This window comes from Erythrolamprus reginae, chromosome 1 (genome assembly GCF_031021105.1).
Source record: "Erythrolamprus reginae isolate rEryReg1 chromosome 1, rEryReg1.hap1, whole genome shotgun sequence".
Lineage (NCBI taxonomy): Eukaryota > Metazoa > Chordata > Lepidosauria > Squamata > Dipsadidae > Erythrolamprus > Erythrolamprus reginae.
Window position 1 is genome coordinate 297,459,068 of NC_091950.1, and position 15,860 is coordinate 297,474,927.

At 38.1% G+C, this 15,860-nt stretch overlaps 1 protein-coding gene across 2 annotated transcripts in view; it reads left to right on the top strand.

The window, feature by feature from the left end:
* The window catches only part of SOBP (sine oculis binding protein homolog), a 209,049-nt gene that overhangs the window by 126,724 nt on the left and 66,465 nt on the right, over window positions 1-15,860 (top strand). Inside the window, exon 5 of one of the 2 annotated variants that reach the window (XM_070733306.1) lies at window positions 7,116-7,211. The exons of the other annotated variant lie outside the window; for it this stretch is intronic. Coding sequence (XP_070589407.1) covers window positions 7,116-7,211 — 96 coding nt within the window. The remainder of the gene's footprint in view (window positions 1-7,115; window positions 7,212-15,860) is intronic. 2 annotated transcript variants of the gene reach the window in all.

A 15,860-nucleotide genomic window follows, 5' to 3' on the forward strand; every position in this document is an offset into this window, starting at 1 on the left:
CTGCCTCCCCATGCCGAACCACTGAGTGAATGCCACTTCTTTTTCTGAACCTGTCAAACCACCCATGGCTTGCCTTGAACTCATCTGGATCTCCCGACGAGGATGGTTCATTGCTCTTCAGATCGGCGAATATCGCACGAGCCTTCTCGCTGATGACCGCCTCTGTTATTGTATCTCCGGCCAGCTCCTTTTCTTTTATCCAAATTAGCAATAACCTCTCCATCTCTTCATGAACAGACGTCCTGAGTTGGGAAATTATTGTCGCTCCTCTTGCTGGTTTAACACCTTTAAGGATGTCCTTCTGCTTCAGGATTGTACAGATGGTGGATGTGCTGCGTTGGAACTTCCTCGCAAGGTCAACAACACGAGTCCCTTTTTCGTGCAAATTGATTATCTCCTGCTTCGCTTCTATGGGTATCATCACCTTCTTCTTCTCAGCGGCCTTTTTTGGAGCCATGCTCGCTCTAAACACTGGCACCACCGAGACCTCTTTTTTACCACCGAAAAAACCGGAAGCCAACTTGCCTGCAAGCAGAAAACTTAAAATCAGCCAAGTAAGAAAGTTTAGAGGAAGGGAAGGTAAAGAGAGAAAGAAAAAGAGCAAGAAAGAAAGCAAGAAAGAGAAAGAAAGAAAGAAAGAAAGGCTCAATGGACATCCCTCACTCTCTTTCTTTCTTTCTCTTCCTTTAAAGAAAGAAAGAAAGAAAGAAAGAAAGGCTCAATGGACATCCCTCACTCTCTTTCTTTCTCTTCCTTTAAAGAAAGAAAGAAAGAAATGCTCAATGGACATCTCTCTCTCTCTCTCTCTCTCTCTCTCTTTCTTTCTCTTCCTTTAAAGAAAGAAAGAAAGAAAGAGAGAAAGAAAGAAAGAAAGGGGGAAGGGACAGGAGCAGAGGAAGGAAGCAAGGAAACTTATGAAAGGGGAGAGTAAGAGAGGAAGAGAGGGAGGGAAGAAGGTAGGAAGGAGAAAGAAAAAAAGAAATAGAGGAAGGGAAGGTAAAAGAGAGAAAGAAAAAGAGAAAGAAAGAAAAAGAGAAAGAAAGAAAGAGAAAGAAAAAAGAATGAAAGAGCAAGAGAGCAAAAGAAAGAGAGAAAGAAAGAAAGAGAGAAAGAAAGAAAGAAAGAAAGGGGGAAGGGACAGGAACAGAGGAAGGAAGCAAGGAAACTTATGAAAGGGGAGAGTAAGAGAGGAAGGGAGGGAGGGAAGAAGGTAGGAAGGAGAAAGAAAAGAAGAAATAGAGGAAGGGAAGGTAAAAGAGAGAAAGAAAAAGAGAAAGAAAGAAAGAGAAAGAAAAAAGAATGAAAGAGCAAGAGAGCAAAAGAAAGAAAGAAAGAAAGAAAGAAAGAAAGAAAGAAAGGGGGAAGGGACAGGAACAGAGGAAGGAAGGAAGCAAGGAAACTTATGAAAGGGGAGAGTAAGAGAGGAAGGGAGGGAGGGAAGAAGGTAGGAAGGAGAAAGAAAAGAAGAAATAGAGGAAGGGAAGGTAAAAGAGAGAAAGAGAAAGAGAAAGAAAGAAAGAGAAAGAAAAAAGAATGAAAGAGCAAGAGAGCAAAAGAAAGAAAGAAAGAAAGAAAGAAAGAAAGGGGGAAGGGACAGGAACAGAGGAAGGAAGGAAGCAAGGAAACTTATGAAAGGGGAGAGTAAGAGAGGAAGGGAGGGAGGGAAGAAGGTAGGAAGGAGAAAGAAAAGAAGAAATAGAGGAAGGGAAGGTAAAAGAGAGAAAGAAAAAGAGAAAGAAAGAAAGAGAAAGAAAAAAGAATGAAAGAGCAAGAGAGCAAAAGAAAGAAAGAAAGAAAGAAAGAAAGAAAGGGGGAAGGGACAGGAACAGAGGAAGGAAGCAAGGAAACTTATGAAAGGGGAGAGTAAGAGAGGAAGGGAGGGAGGGAAGAAGGTAGGAAGGAGAAAGAAAAGAAGAAATAGAGGAAGGGAAGGTAAAAGAGAGAAAGAGAAAGAGAAAGAAAGAAAGAGAAAGAAAAAAGAATGAAAGAGCAAGAGAGCAAAAGAAAGAAAGAGAGAAAGAAAGAAAGAAAGAAAGAAAGGGGGAAGGGACAGGAACAGAGGAAGGAAGCAAGGAAACTTATGAAAGGGGAGAGTAAGAGAGGGAGGGAAGAAGGTAGGAAGGAGAAAGAAAAGAAGAAATAGAGGAAGGGAAGGTAAAAGAGAGAAAGAAAAAGAGAAAGAAAGAAAGAGAAAGAAAAAAGAATGAAAGAGCAAGAGAGCAAAAGAAAGAGAGAAAGAAAGAAAGAAAGAAAGGCAACTCCCACTCTCTTTCTATCCCTCTTTCTTTCTCCCTCTTCCTTTCTATCTATCCTCTTCCTTTATCTCCTCTCTCTCTCTCTCTCCCTCTCTCTCCCTCCCCCCTCTCCCTCCTCTTTCCATCTCTCCCTCTCTTGCTATCTCTCCCCCCTCTCACTCTCTCTTTCTCTCTCTCCCCCCTCTCTCCCTCTCTCTTTCTCTCACTCCCTCTCTTGCTATCTCTTTCTCTCCCTCTCACACGGTAGCGACAGCGGAAGGGCGGCGTTGGGCGATGCAGCCGCGGGCAACTCACTCCCTCTCTTGCTATCTCTTTCCCTCACACACGGTAGGCGGCGCGCAGCGGGAGGGTGATGGCGGCGGCAGCGACCGCCGCAGCGAGTGATAGGCACTCCCCGAACCCCCAACCCGGCCGCCCCTAAGCCCCCGCAAAGCAAGCCGAGCGGAGAAAAAAATCGGGCAAAATTCCAACCGCATGTCCGATTGCGAACTTCTGCGCTTGGCTTCAGGGCTCAGCTGGGAATCGGCACGGGTGGTTTAAAAGGTCTCCGCCGGCATGGGGGGCTTCCTAGCCCCCCCCCGAACCCCCAACCCGGGTTTGGGGGGTGCTAGGAAGCCCCCCATGGCGGCGGAGACCTTTTAAACCACCCGTGCCGCTCCCCAGCTGAGCCCTGAAGCCAAGCCCCCCGCAAAGCAAAGCAAAGCAAGCCGAGCGGAGAAAAAAATCGGGCAAAATTCCGACCGCATGGCCGATTGCGAACTTCTGCGCTTGGCTTCAGGGCTCAGCTGGGAAGCGGCACGGGTGGTTTAAAAGGTCTCCGCCGGCATGGGGGGCTTCCTAGCCCCCCCCCGAACCCCCAACCCGGGTTTGGGGGGTGCTAGGAAGCCCCCCATGGCGGCGGAGACCTTTTAAACCACCCGTGCCGCTCCCCAGCTGAGCCCTGAAGCCAAGCCCCCGCAAAGCAAAGCAAAGCAAGCCGAGCGGAGAAAAAAATCGGGCAAAATTCCGACCGCATGGCCGATTGCGAACTTCTGCGCTTGGCTTCAGGGCTCAGCTGGGAAGCGGCACGGGTGGTTTAAAAGGTCTCCGCCGGCATGGGGGGCTTCCTAGCCCCCCCCAACCCCCAACCCAGGTTTGGGGGGTGCTAGGAAGCCCCCCATGCCGGCGGAGACCTTTTAAACCACCCGTGCCGCTCCCCAGCTGAGCCCTGAAGCCAAGCGCCCCCCCCCCAACCCCCAACCCGGCTGCCCCTAAGCCCCCGCAAAGCAAAGCAAAGCAAGCCGAGCGGTCGGGAAAAATTCCGACCGCATGGCCGATTGCACAACCTCCCGACCTCGCTTTCCCGACGCCGTTCGTCCCCCCACCCACCCCCAAGCAGAAGCCAAGGACCCCCACCCCCAAACAGAAGCCAAGCGAATGCTTACCAAGTTGGAGTACTGTACTGTACTGTACTTCGAGCAGAGACGAGCCGGGCGCTTCCTTGCCTTCCTTCCTTCACCGAAAGAGTCAGGGAGGCGAGGCTCGTATCCCGGATATGAGCTCGTGAGGCGAACGGAAATGACGCTCCCTCCCAAGCTCGTATCTCGAGTAGCTCGTAAGTAGAGCTGCTCGTAAGTCGGGGTTCCACTGTATTATGAAACTTTTTAATATCAGGTGTCACGATTTGTAAGTTTGTTTTCTAAGTCATGTTCGTGGGAAGTGCATAATAATTTGGCTCTTAATTAAACTAGATCAATGCCTTTCTTCTTCTTTAAATTTGGCTTCTCAAAACTATATTTTCAAGCTACTTTCCCAATCAGTGCACAACAATAATTTTGAATAGGCACAGAAACAGCACAGAAAAGTATTAAACTATGATTACAAGATTAAATTGGAGATTTGAGTATTATTTAAGGAAAAGATATTAAAAAGTTGGGGGGGAAATAAACATGATTTCTAGTACCTTAGTTTACAGAGAATCCAGTATTAAAGATATTCCTGGGTTTTTTAAAAAAATAGTTGTGCCCATAAGAAATTAGTAAAACCTGATGTAAATATTTATTTGGAGTTTGTTTCTAGAATTTGCTTGTGTAAGTGATCTATAATCAGTAAGTTATCCTAGGGCTATCCATTCCTTTTCTCAATTTTTATTTTGCAGTTCACTTACAATAGTGTGCCTATTAGCTACTCTTGCTATTTGCCGTATCAAAAGACTTAGATCCAACCTAAAGATTCCAGCTGTTTAGTCTTGAAAGACAATTTCCTATCAGCCCCTTATTCCAAATTTCAGTCTACTTTCTCGTTAAAATATTGGAAGGAAGAATTATGGAACTGCCTGTCATAAGTAATTTGGCCCAAAGAGGTTATATGAAAGAAACAGTAAATCACATTTATAAATTGAAATAGCTGTATTTGTCTGCTGGCACTGCTCTAGGCCATGGAAGCCTATGCTGCAATAAACATTGTTAGCTTTTAAGGTGCCAGGGGACCCTGCTGTTTTTATTTTTAACATTCTTCTTGTCTAAACCTTGCTTAGCTACTTCTTACAGCTACCAGGATTTAGAAGATAGGAGTGTTTGTGAAGAATTTTAGAGATACTAATTTGTAAGGATTTAATAGAATTCCATTATTACAGAGAATTTTATTTTATTTTCCTAAAGTTTAGATTGGAATTAAATAATATATAATAATTACATTAGTAAACCTTTAGTTTTTGCTACTAGCGTACAACTTCAGAAGAAGAATGTCTGTCTGGAAATCCAAAATATGTTAAAGTGGAAATTGAATTATTTGCTAAACTTTGGTACCCTTGATGCTCCAATTCAAGAAACCTCCTTTTTGCCTCTGTAGCTGGGAAATTACATGAAAGGGGGGGGGGGGGGAATGCAGGGGTGACATAGAAAAGGACAGACATCTTTTATGCCCACGCCAACAGAAGATAAATACTCTGAAATATGACACTTGAAAATAGTTCACACAATATTATGAAAACAGAATATCTTAAGAACTGTCAGAGATAATTAGATATGTATTAAATATTGTCTCAGATCCTCTTGATTAATATAACATGTAGTCATTTCCTTCCTTCCTTCCTTCTCTTTCTTTCTTTCTTTCTCTTTCTTTCTTTCTTTCTCTTTCTTTCATTCTTTCTTTTTCTTTCTTTCTCTTTCTTTCTTTTTCTTTCTTTCCTTCCTTCCTTCTCGAACAGCAGGAGCACTACCTGCTGCTTGCTATATAGTTTTCCTATCTATCTCTCCCCACCCCACCTCCTTTTCCAAGTTCACTGAGTCTTATTTAAATAAGCTGGCCTGAAGCCAGAAGCTCATCATTTTAATGCAGTGTAAAATGTGAATATGCATAATTATATGCAAGCCATATGTGAGGGAGACAGCTCAGCTGTGAATTTCAGAAGACCGGGAGAAAGGGAGAGTGAACAGTCAGGGATTAGATGAGATGAGAGTGGAACAGAGTGCAAGTGTCACCCAAATGAACGGTGTAATGAGCGTGCCGCTGACACTCCTCCTTTCTCCTACTTCTCTCTTTTTACTTTAACTCTAAACCAGAATATGCTGCAGATTAGAATAAATTGCTGCAAGCAAGCAGTAGAGTTGCTAATGAAACTGCAATAATTTATCCATTTAAACTTCAGCTTCGTTAATGAACTGTTTAGATCAAAACAACCCATAACTTTCAGTTTATATTCTTAAATATTTTAACATACTTGATTGCCCTCACTTAATGACAACTTGGTTCCAGTTTTTTTTACATAAAAAAGAGAGGAAATTCATGCAATACAATGACTGCCAGGAAAAAGCAATGCAGAAAATAAGACCTTGTTTCTTAAAATGTTTAATTTGGAAACATGTTGTTCGCTGACCATTTCCAAAAGGTGAAATACCTATAGCATATATGTAATATAATCCCTGAAGTACTAAAAAGAAGGGGAATAAACTGAAAATTTTAAGACTTCCAAGCAGTAGCGAGTTCTCAAATACTGTTGCTACTGGTTCACACTCGCGCACACAATGCTTCTGCGCAGACTGTGCAGAAGTGTCCCAGGTGGGTGGGCGGAGCCTCCCACTGCCACCGCTAATAATTCACAGAACCAGGCTGAACCGGAGCGACCCACTGCTGCTTCCAAGTCTAGATATATTGGGAAGTAAGTCCCATTCATCTCATTGTGACTTACATCTGAATAGACATGAGTAATACAGTGTTCCCTTGATTTTCGTGGGGGATGCATTCCAAGATTGCCCGCGAAAGTCGAATTTCCGCGAAGTAGAGATGCGGAAGTAAATACACTATTTTTGGCTATGAACAGTATCACAAGCCTTCCCTTAACACTTTAAACCCCTAAATTGCAATTTCCCATTCCCTTAGCAACCATTTAGATTATTACTCACCATGTTTATTTATTAAAGTTTATTAAAAAAATATTTATTAAAGGCAGATAAAAGTTTGGTGATGACATATGACATCATCAGGGGGGGGAAACCGTGGTATAGGGAAAAAACCCGCGAAGTATTTTTTAATTAATATTTTTGAAAAACCGTGGTATAGACTTTTCGCGAAGTTTGAACCTGCGAAAATCGAGGGAACACTGTACTGTGCTATTAAACACTCAGAATAGAAAGCTGAAATCCTTCATTTTGGGGCTTGTTTCTTTGCTAATCTTTCACTCTTACACCAAAATCTATTTGCATGTTTTAATGGTGTAATGAGCACTCAAAAGTACTAATACTGCATATATAAGAATTTTTTTTACTACTGTTGTATGTGAAATTCCCATTTGTTTAATGATCTGAGCTGTTATGCATTTAGCTTATTCTTTTTCTTCCATTATTTCTAAGTCCCTAAATAGGCCATTATATTTCCCTTCAGGCTAGAGATGAAGATGGACATGCTGAAAATTTTCCCCAGCAGCACTATGCTAAGGAAACTCCAAGACTTGCCTTCAAGAATAACTGCGAACTACTTGTAAGAATAATATACTTACAACAAGTCTAGATTGTTACTTTAGCACAGTGAAAACAGTTTTTGAAAAAGCTTTTGTTCATGATTATATACATTATGAAGTATTATAGCTTTAAAAAAAAATACCATGTACCAGTTGAAAATGCTAAGTCTGCTATAGTCGAACAGATCTGAATTCTCAATTTACTTGCAAATCTTTTCTTATAGAATAAAATGTAATTGAATTGTAGTGCCATCTAAAGAATGTTTACTCAGAAGAAAGTTCCACTGAGTTCAATGGAGCTTGCTTCCTAGTAAGTCTGCTTGGTTTTGTAAAATAGTCTTGTATCCCTTGAGAATCATTCAAAGAATTGATAGCAAAACACCTTTAAAAAGAGGGAGGAAGGAAGAGAAATGATACTTAAACAATTGTCATTTTCTGTTCTCCATCTCTCCCTTTTTAACTTTAACACTGCCATTGTTTTTAGGTAACATTAAAACTCCATTCAGCTACACTTTCACATGGTCCTCCTTTTATACTTCAATTATTCCCCTAGTATATTGGGGGGGAAATACATTAAATCACTCCTCTTCTCTATGGTAGGGACTGAGCAAACCCAGCAAAGCACTCAGGAAGAGGATAGAATGTTTACATGGCATAAAGAGAGATTATAGCAGCTCAGCTGTGAAGAGAGATCCGTTCAAAGGCAAGGTTAATTTGCTGTTCATTTTTGCATTTGCCGCATGCAAAATAAACAGTAAATATAAATGAATGTTATATTTCTGTACAGCAAAAAAGATTAGTTTTTAATAGTTTTGATTAAAATGTAACGATCGGTGCTTCAGGCTTTAATATTTCTCATTTAGTTAAAGTCAATAGAAAAAGAATGATCATTTATTTAAAGGAATATCCTGATGACTGTACAATTACTATTCTGTTGATGTTTTTGTTTCTATTCCATTGTATTTAATGCTTTAAAGGATCACTCTATCAATGATAAAATCTGAACAGTTTGACAAAACAACTATTTTGCTAGGGAGTATAGTTTTGTTTTATAATTGTGTGAAAGGGAAGATAGCAGAAATATGCAATTTTATTGAGACTGGTAGATATTGTTCAGTAGGGTTTTCAGATTTGTCCATTTCATAATTTTTTTATATAATATTAATTTTTAAAAATAGAAAGACAGTTGTAGTCAAGTTGAGCTAAGCTCGACAAAACAAAAGATTATATCTAGTTTGGTGCTAGCCCCATTTATTATTGGAATAGTATCACAATATTATATGATTTATAATCTTATTGTTGGAGTAGGCAAGAGTGAGAAGAATTATCTCAGATCATCTTTTCATATCTGAATTTTAGTTCAGGAAGATCCAAGTTATATTTTGTACTTTCCAAACTGTAACATTCTTACTAGAAGTAACATTCAGTTGACAAATTGGGACTTAATTCTGAGTAAACATATATGGTATTGCACTGTTAACCCCTTAAGAATTATATCTATTAATGCATTTCTCTAAACTGGAAAATACTCAATTCTGGTCCTATTGTTATTCCAGAATATTCAAAGTATCCTTTCCTAGTCCTGCTGTTCTGCATAAAAGCATCAGATAAATAATTTATTTGATTCTTGAAGCACCGCATGAAAAATATGAATCTAAAAATAGCTGTTACCTAAAGAAATATTTTTTTAAATGTATTTATTTATCTATATATTTTACTTATTTATTCATTCATTCGTTCATTCATTCATTCATTTTTTAAGCTGCCTTCTCAAATTACTAGTTTTGCAAATCTGTACTTTCAACACATTTGTTCACAAAATGCTTCTTAAATTGCTTCTGTTAGGAATTAATCTTAAAAATTATACATACACAGAAGCATATTGCTTAATAATTAAAATATAATTATTGACTTGCCTTCACTAAAACACTTTGGTCATTTGTAAGGGTTTTTTTTAATTAGTGTTTTAAATACAGTGAATCATTTGATACATTAATACAAGCTTTTTAGTATTTCTTTCTCTCAAAAAATTACACGAATGATCCGTGCTTGGGAAATGCTTTCCTCCATACAGGGGAATTGTTTCAAATGAGGAAGTCAGAAATGATTAAAAACATATTTTATATAAATGTATGCTGTTGATTTTTTTTTCTATCACTGAGTATAAACCATATATTTTAGTTGCATTTCCCAGTTATCCCTATACCAAATTAGTCTGTATATTTTTATAATTAAAGAATTTTTAAAAGATGTATTTTGGTCTCTGTCCTCCTCCTATTTAAATCAATAGAAAACCCATCAATTTCAGCGTAGGCCCTACAAAATGATTACAAAAATATATAAATTGGGTGATTCCGAGAATTTGCTTTAAAGCCTTATATTATCCTGAACCTCTGAAATATTTCATATTCTCACTGAAAGGAGACATGCACTGGAAAAGATTTCATGCATAACAGAATGTAAGAAAGAATCCAGTATGCAAGTTCTGCATAAAAGCATCAGATAAATAATTTATTTGATTCTTGAAGCACCGCATGAAAAATATGAATCTAAAAATAGCTGTTACCTAAAGAAATATTTTTTTAAATGTATTTATTTATCTATATATTTTACTTATTTATTCATTCATTCGTTCATTCATTCATTCATTTTTTCACTCAATCAATTTCTATAGTCACCTAACTCAACCAAGTGACTCTGGGTGGCTTACAATTCTAAAATTAGAAAGCAATTAAAACAAATTTTAAAAACATGAAAACAATAAAACTGTCCACAAACTCCACAACAGCTATGATGATTAATCAACTAATAGTAAAAGTAATGGTGCCCAAACACCAGACTTGGTTACTTAGCCCAATTTTTAAAGCTTTGCAAAAGGCCAATAGGGTTGAGGCCTTTCTAATTTCGAAGGGAAGAATATTCCATATGGCAGGGGCAACAGCAGAAAAGGCCACCTTCTATATCCTGCCATTCAATACTCTTTGGCTACCAGAATCTGCAGCATGCAAGCTGTTGAGAAGAGATAGCACCTCAGGTATCCCAGTCCTGAGCCAAATAGGGCTTTAAAGATGGTAACCAGTATCTTGAACTGCACCCAGAAATGCACAGGCAGCCAGTGCAGCTCACAGAGTAGTGGTGTTACATGTGCTGTGTAACTGGCACCATTTATTACCTGTGTAGCTACATTTTGAATCAGTTGAAGTTTCTGAATGCTGTTCAATGAAGAATTTACAAGGGGTTGGTGAATGGTGAGCAGACCTCCCAGTGCGTGAATGGGCACAACTGGTGTTCTACCCAAGGGCATGGAAGGATTCCCCTAACCACATCTACTCTTCAAGCAGGAATTGTGAGTCTAGGAGGACTGCAAAATACACAGAAAATCTGTCTGGAATAGTGCCACCCCCTTCCATAAATTTTGCTTTATGAAGAAAATAGTAGTTTGGTGGGATTATCTCTTCTAATTAACATGCTTGTGTGTGTGTGTGTGTGTGTGTGTGTGTGTGTGTGTGTGTGTGTATACTTACCATAGACATCCATAGAAAATAATTATACAGTACTTTCACTATTGCACTTCCTAGAAATGTTTGGTGTATGAATGCCCTCTTTGGCCTAGTTTTAGTTATGTCCTTTTTTAAACGACTAATTATAGGTTTGAATGCAGATCCATTCAAGCACAGGTGCAGATCCAATGTGGAATGTGTCCAATCTATTTTGGAAATATACTTTAGCTACTTCCCATAGTCTGCTAATTTACAGTGTCTAATAACCAAACAAGCATGGACAATGGTGAAAGATGCAGAGTTACAATTTCTTTCATCTTTGTCACTTTGGATGATTGGAGACAAGAATAATGGTGAGGGACAGTTTAAGACTTTAAATGAAGGAGAGACTATAATTTTTTTTACAAGTACCAGGAAATCCTTGATGTTCTTTTAATGCACTACAGAATAAGTTTTATAGTAGTCTGTCATAGAAAATGGACATTCAGGCTCAAAAGTGCTTTCTTAGCTTCAGGCTTCTAAAGCCATTTTCCAGCATGGATCTCTACAGTAAGTGGAGTTTGGAAAATGTTTCTGCTGTAGGGATGCTGTCAGGAAAGTTAGAAGGGATCAAGCACGGATGGAAGTTGTTTATTAACAAGGTCCCAGAAGAACATGATTACATAGCTAGAATATTAAGATTCTGGACCACAAACATGCATTAAAACCTTCATCCCTAAGTACTCATACAGATTTCTAAACGTGTAAATTTACCAGTAGTTAACATATGTTTGTAAAGTTTATATACTTTGTTGTATTGCATAGAACTTTACAACTTTAAAAAAAAAAGCTTGAGAGAATTACAGGACAGAATAAGCTGCTGTTGAACAAATTCCCATCATGAATATGGCTGGACTATTTATTAGGAAATCCATCGAAATTACAGTGTGGCTACTGAAAATAGCCACAAAGAAATTCCGCTATGCAGTTATTATGCTACTTTATAATATTGATTTCCCACTATAAATTCAAAATGAGTTATGTGCTATAATATTCAATACCGAACATAAGAAACCAGATATTATAGTTGGCAGTTAAGATGCTTGAATCACGGAGGATTCAGAAATATCTTTATGAATTACCAGTGAAGTCTGTCATTTGGAAAATTAGGTTTCCTGATGGTTAGTGTCACATGATGTTGTGATTCAGTCTGAGGCTCCTCAGGGAACGGCTGGAACTCTGCTGGCTCCATGCTCAGAGGGGGAGGACGAGGAACAGGAGGAGGAGGAGGACCAGGCAGATGGGGAAGAGGAATGTCAGGACGAGGAAGAGGGGGAACAGCCTGAGACCCCCGGGGGGGAGCTCTCCCCAGCAAGTAGCCTGGAGTCATTGGATGAGAACGCACAAGCCATCATAGATATGAGGCAGAGAAGAGCAGCACAACGAAGGGGACAATTAGCCAGGTATTTCCATCCCTAATAGGCAACAGCTGGGTTTGGGTGTGGTTCTCCTCAGAAAGGTTGAAAAGGCAGGCCCGCCCTTCCTGTATTGTGGAGAGTTATCTTTTGGGAGTCCTGTGACCTTGCTTCGACCCTTGGCGTCTCTGATTCTGGCTTGTGGCCTCGAAGGCTGAAAACTTGGGGGAGGCGTGGGTTTTATTATCTACAGTGGTGTGTGTGCCAGCAAGAAGCCTGTTGTATTGTCTGGCCGTCATGACTCTTCTGTGAAGCTTCACAGCATTCCAGTTTGTAAGAACAGTTTTTGTTATCTGTGTTTGTTTTCAAAGATATAAAATGACTGTTTTTTACCAGCGTGTCTGGCTACTCTTTTTAGTTGGTGTTGGCATCTGGGGGAACCCAGACAGAACACATGATAAAAATAGCAAATGAATAGGAAACACAAATATTTCATAGCATAGATTAAGACGATTCTTGATTCTTTGCTAAATGTATTTTATGGATTTACTTGTTTTCTGTTATTTATCAACTGATCTAAATTTTTAATAGTGGAGTAAAATATATAAAAAGGAGGCATTATTTGCAGATGAAGAGAGCACCAAGTCTGGTGAGGGTGATTATAACTAAGCAGTGTTGTCAAACCAGAGGGAAAGCAAAGGACCAAAACGGAGAACAATAATTTGCATAAAAATATTTTTGAGCAGTTCTGGAAAATAGCAACCATTTTGGTTCATATTAAATAAGATAATGCATGCAAACTGCTTCTTGATATCCAAGTAAAATATAATTACAACAGACTATTACCATTGAGGCTGAACCTTCTGGTACCTCCAAATTAATCTGGGTGGCCAGTTCTTCACTATTCACTGAAAATTTGTCCCTTTGGCTCATAATCATGAAGGATGAAGAAAGATGCACATGACTTTTCCTGTCTAACACCAGCAGGACAGAACTGGTGCTGATCATGAAACAGAAGTGGTAGCTGGGCAACCAGACAACCTCACACATTAATTCACACATCATTCTCTTTTTGAACTAAGACAATCAAATATCTAGATATAAAAAGGATTTTGCTGAAATAATTATCACCTAATTTCCAGATTACCTATGAATAAGATTTTTACTTTGAAAAGCTGTTCAGAGTTTATTGTAGAGAGAATGATTGGAAAGAGAATTGTGTGTATTGCTTTTTTGAACAAGGCACCTGCTTTCTCATTTTTCCCTATTTTTTAAATATTAGATAAATAGTCTAAAATTCAGAAAGTATGCAAAAAGTAGACTCACTGAGGCAGAAAAAAATGTATTCCACATCCATGCAAAAGGCCCCTTATCTGATGATTCAGAAATTTTCAGGAATAAAATCTGACAGTTGAATCCAAGCATAATCAAATATGGAATTTTCTTTTAAAGGATTACAATAAACTCAAAACACTAGGGTCTCGTAGCAGGAGAACATAATGGGCACAGGAACTGAAAATGTATATTCTTTCACAAGGAAGAAAATAGTAAAAACACAGTTGCAAGAAAAATATTTGTTTATTTGTCAAACATGTATAGGATAGTAGTTTGTATAAACGTAACATAAGCAAAAAGTAATGATAAAAAAGGACAATAGGATAGTAGGACAAGGGCGGTAGGCACAATGGTGTGCTTATGCACGTCCCTTACAGATCTCTTAGAAATGGGGAGAGGTCAACTGTACAAAATTACTACAACTACTGTAAAAATCACAGCAGCTGAATGCCAATGAGAAAGAAAAGGATAACAGAAGAAGCCAACGCTATGCAAAAGTGTAGTAGGGCTCAATGTTAAAATACTACCCTGTTTCCCCGAAAATAAGACGTACCCCAAAAGTAAGGCATGCCAGAGTTTTTGCAGAATTTGCTAATATAAGGCACCCCCCAAAAATGAAGGGATATCAAATAGGAAGCATAGAATTAAAATTAAATTTATTTGCAGACGATGCTATAATAGTTACAGAAACACCAATAGATATGATTAAAAGAATGATCACAATACTTCAGGAGTTTAAAAACCAATCAGGGTTAAGAGTGAATATGGAAAAATCAGAAATCATTTGTTTAAATACAGGGCCTAAAGAACAAATTGAAATACGGAAGGTATCGGGTTTAAAACTGGGTAGTAAGAAAATGAAATATTTAGGAGTATGGTTATTAAAGAACCCGGGACAAATGGTGGAATTTATAATTTAATATGGAAAAAAATTCAGAAACAAATTAAGAACTGGAAAAATAAAAATTTGAGAAGATTGGCTAAAGTAAGAGCTTTAAAGATGATGATTATCCCAAAAATGCTATATATTTTACAAGTAATGCATGGAACCTTCCCAATAAGAAAGATAAGAGAATGGGACACTAAATTGAACGTGTGGATAGAAGGTAACAAAAGACCAAGAATTAAAAAAAATGGCTGATAGCAACGGAGGATGAGGGAGGTTGGGGAAATCCAAACTTGGAGTATTATAGGGATGCATATCATATTGATAGGCTAATGGAATTACAATTATTAGAGGAAAAACCATGGGTAGAATTAGAGAAAGAAATTAATGATATTAAGAATCAGGAATTATTATTTAGGAAATGGAATAAGGTAGAAATAAATAGACTATTAGATCCTACTAAAGCGATAATAGAGAGTTGGATGAAATGGCAAGATAAATTGAAAATGACAAACTCTAAATTAGCAATGCTGCATGTGATAAATACAAAGAAAGAAAGTAACCTCACAAAGATAATATGGGAACTAAGGAGGAAAGGGATACAGAGATTAGAACATTTATATGAAAGGGACGGAAGAATCAATAGAAACGAAATAGAGAGGTGCCTGGGACAACAAAACTGGTTACAAATTAATGCAATAAGTACATATTTAAGTAAAAGGGAAAACAAAGAAATATTTATGAGACAAGAAACAAATTTAGAAAAGATATTAAGGGACAAGTGTAAGAATATAAAAGCACAAACAGGTAATATATATAGAGAATTATTACAAGTGGAAGAACAAGTAGTAAAAGGATTGACAAGATATTGGCAGGACGAATTAGAAATTGATGAATGGGATATGGAGGGTATAATTGAAAATATTAAAAAAATTAAAAATACAAGAATAAGAGAGATGAGAAGAAAAATATTACATAAATGGTATTATACACCAGTACAATTAGCACGTTTTCAAATAACGAAGAAAGGAAATTGTTGGCATGGGTGCAAGGAAAAAGGAGTATTTATGCATATGTTTTGGGAATGTAATAAAGTTCAAAAATTTTGGAAACAAATACAAGTGGAAGTGAATAAAATTACAAATGGTAATTGGAAAATAACCAAGGAAGCAGCATTATTGATAAAAAATAGTGAGGTAAAAGAATATGAAGAAATCAAAATTGCAGCGATAGAAAGTGCCCAAGCAACTATAGTGCTTGGGTGGAAAGATGACAATAAATGGACGATAAAAAATTGGTGCAAATATATGGTGGATCACATTCACTATGAAATTATGGAAATTAGACTACATAATTATAATGAAGGGAAATTAGCAGCAACAATGAGGCGGTGGGAAAAGGTAAAAAATTATATATTAACATCAGTAAGCGATGCAAATGTAAGAAATAAAATTCAATCACTCTATAAAGAATGAACAATGTAACCCAGAGACAAAGCATATGAAGGACAAAAATTGATTCTTCCCTGGTGAAGGGGTTTTTTTTCTGTATGGT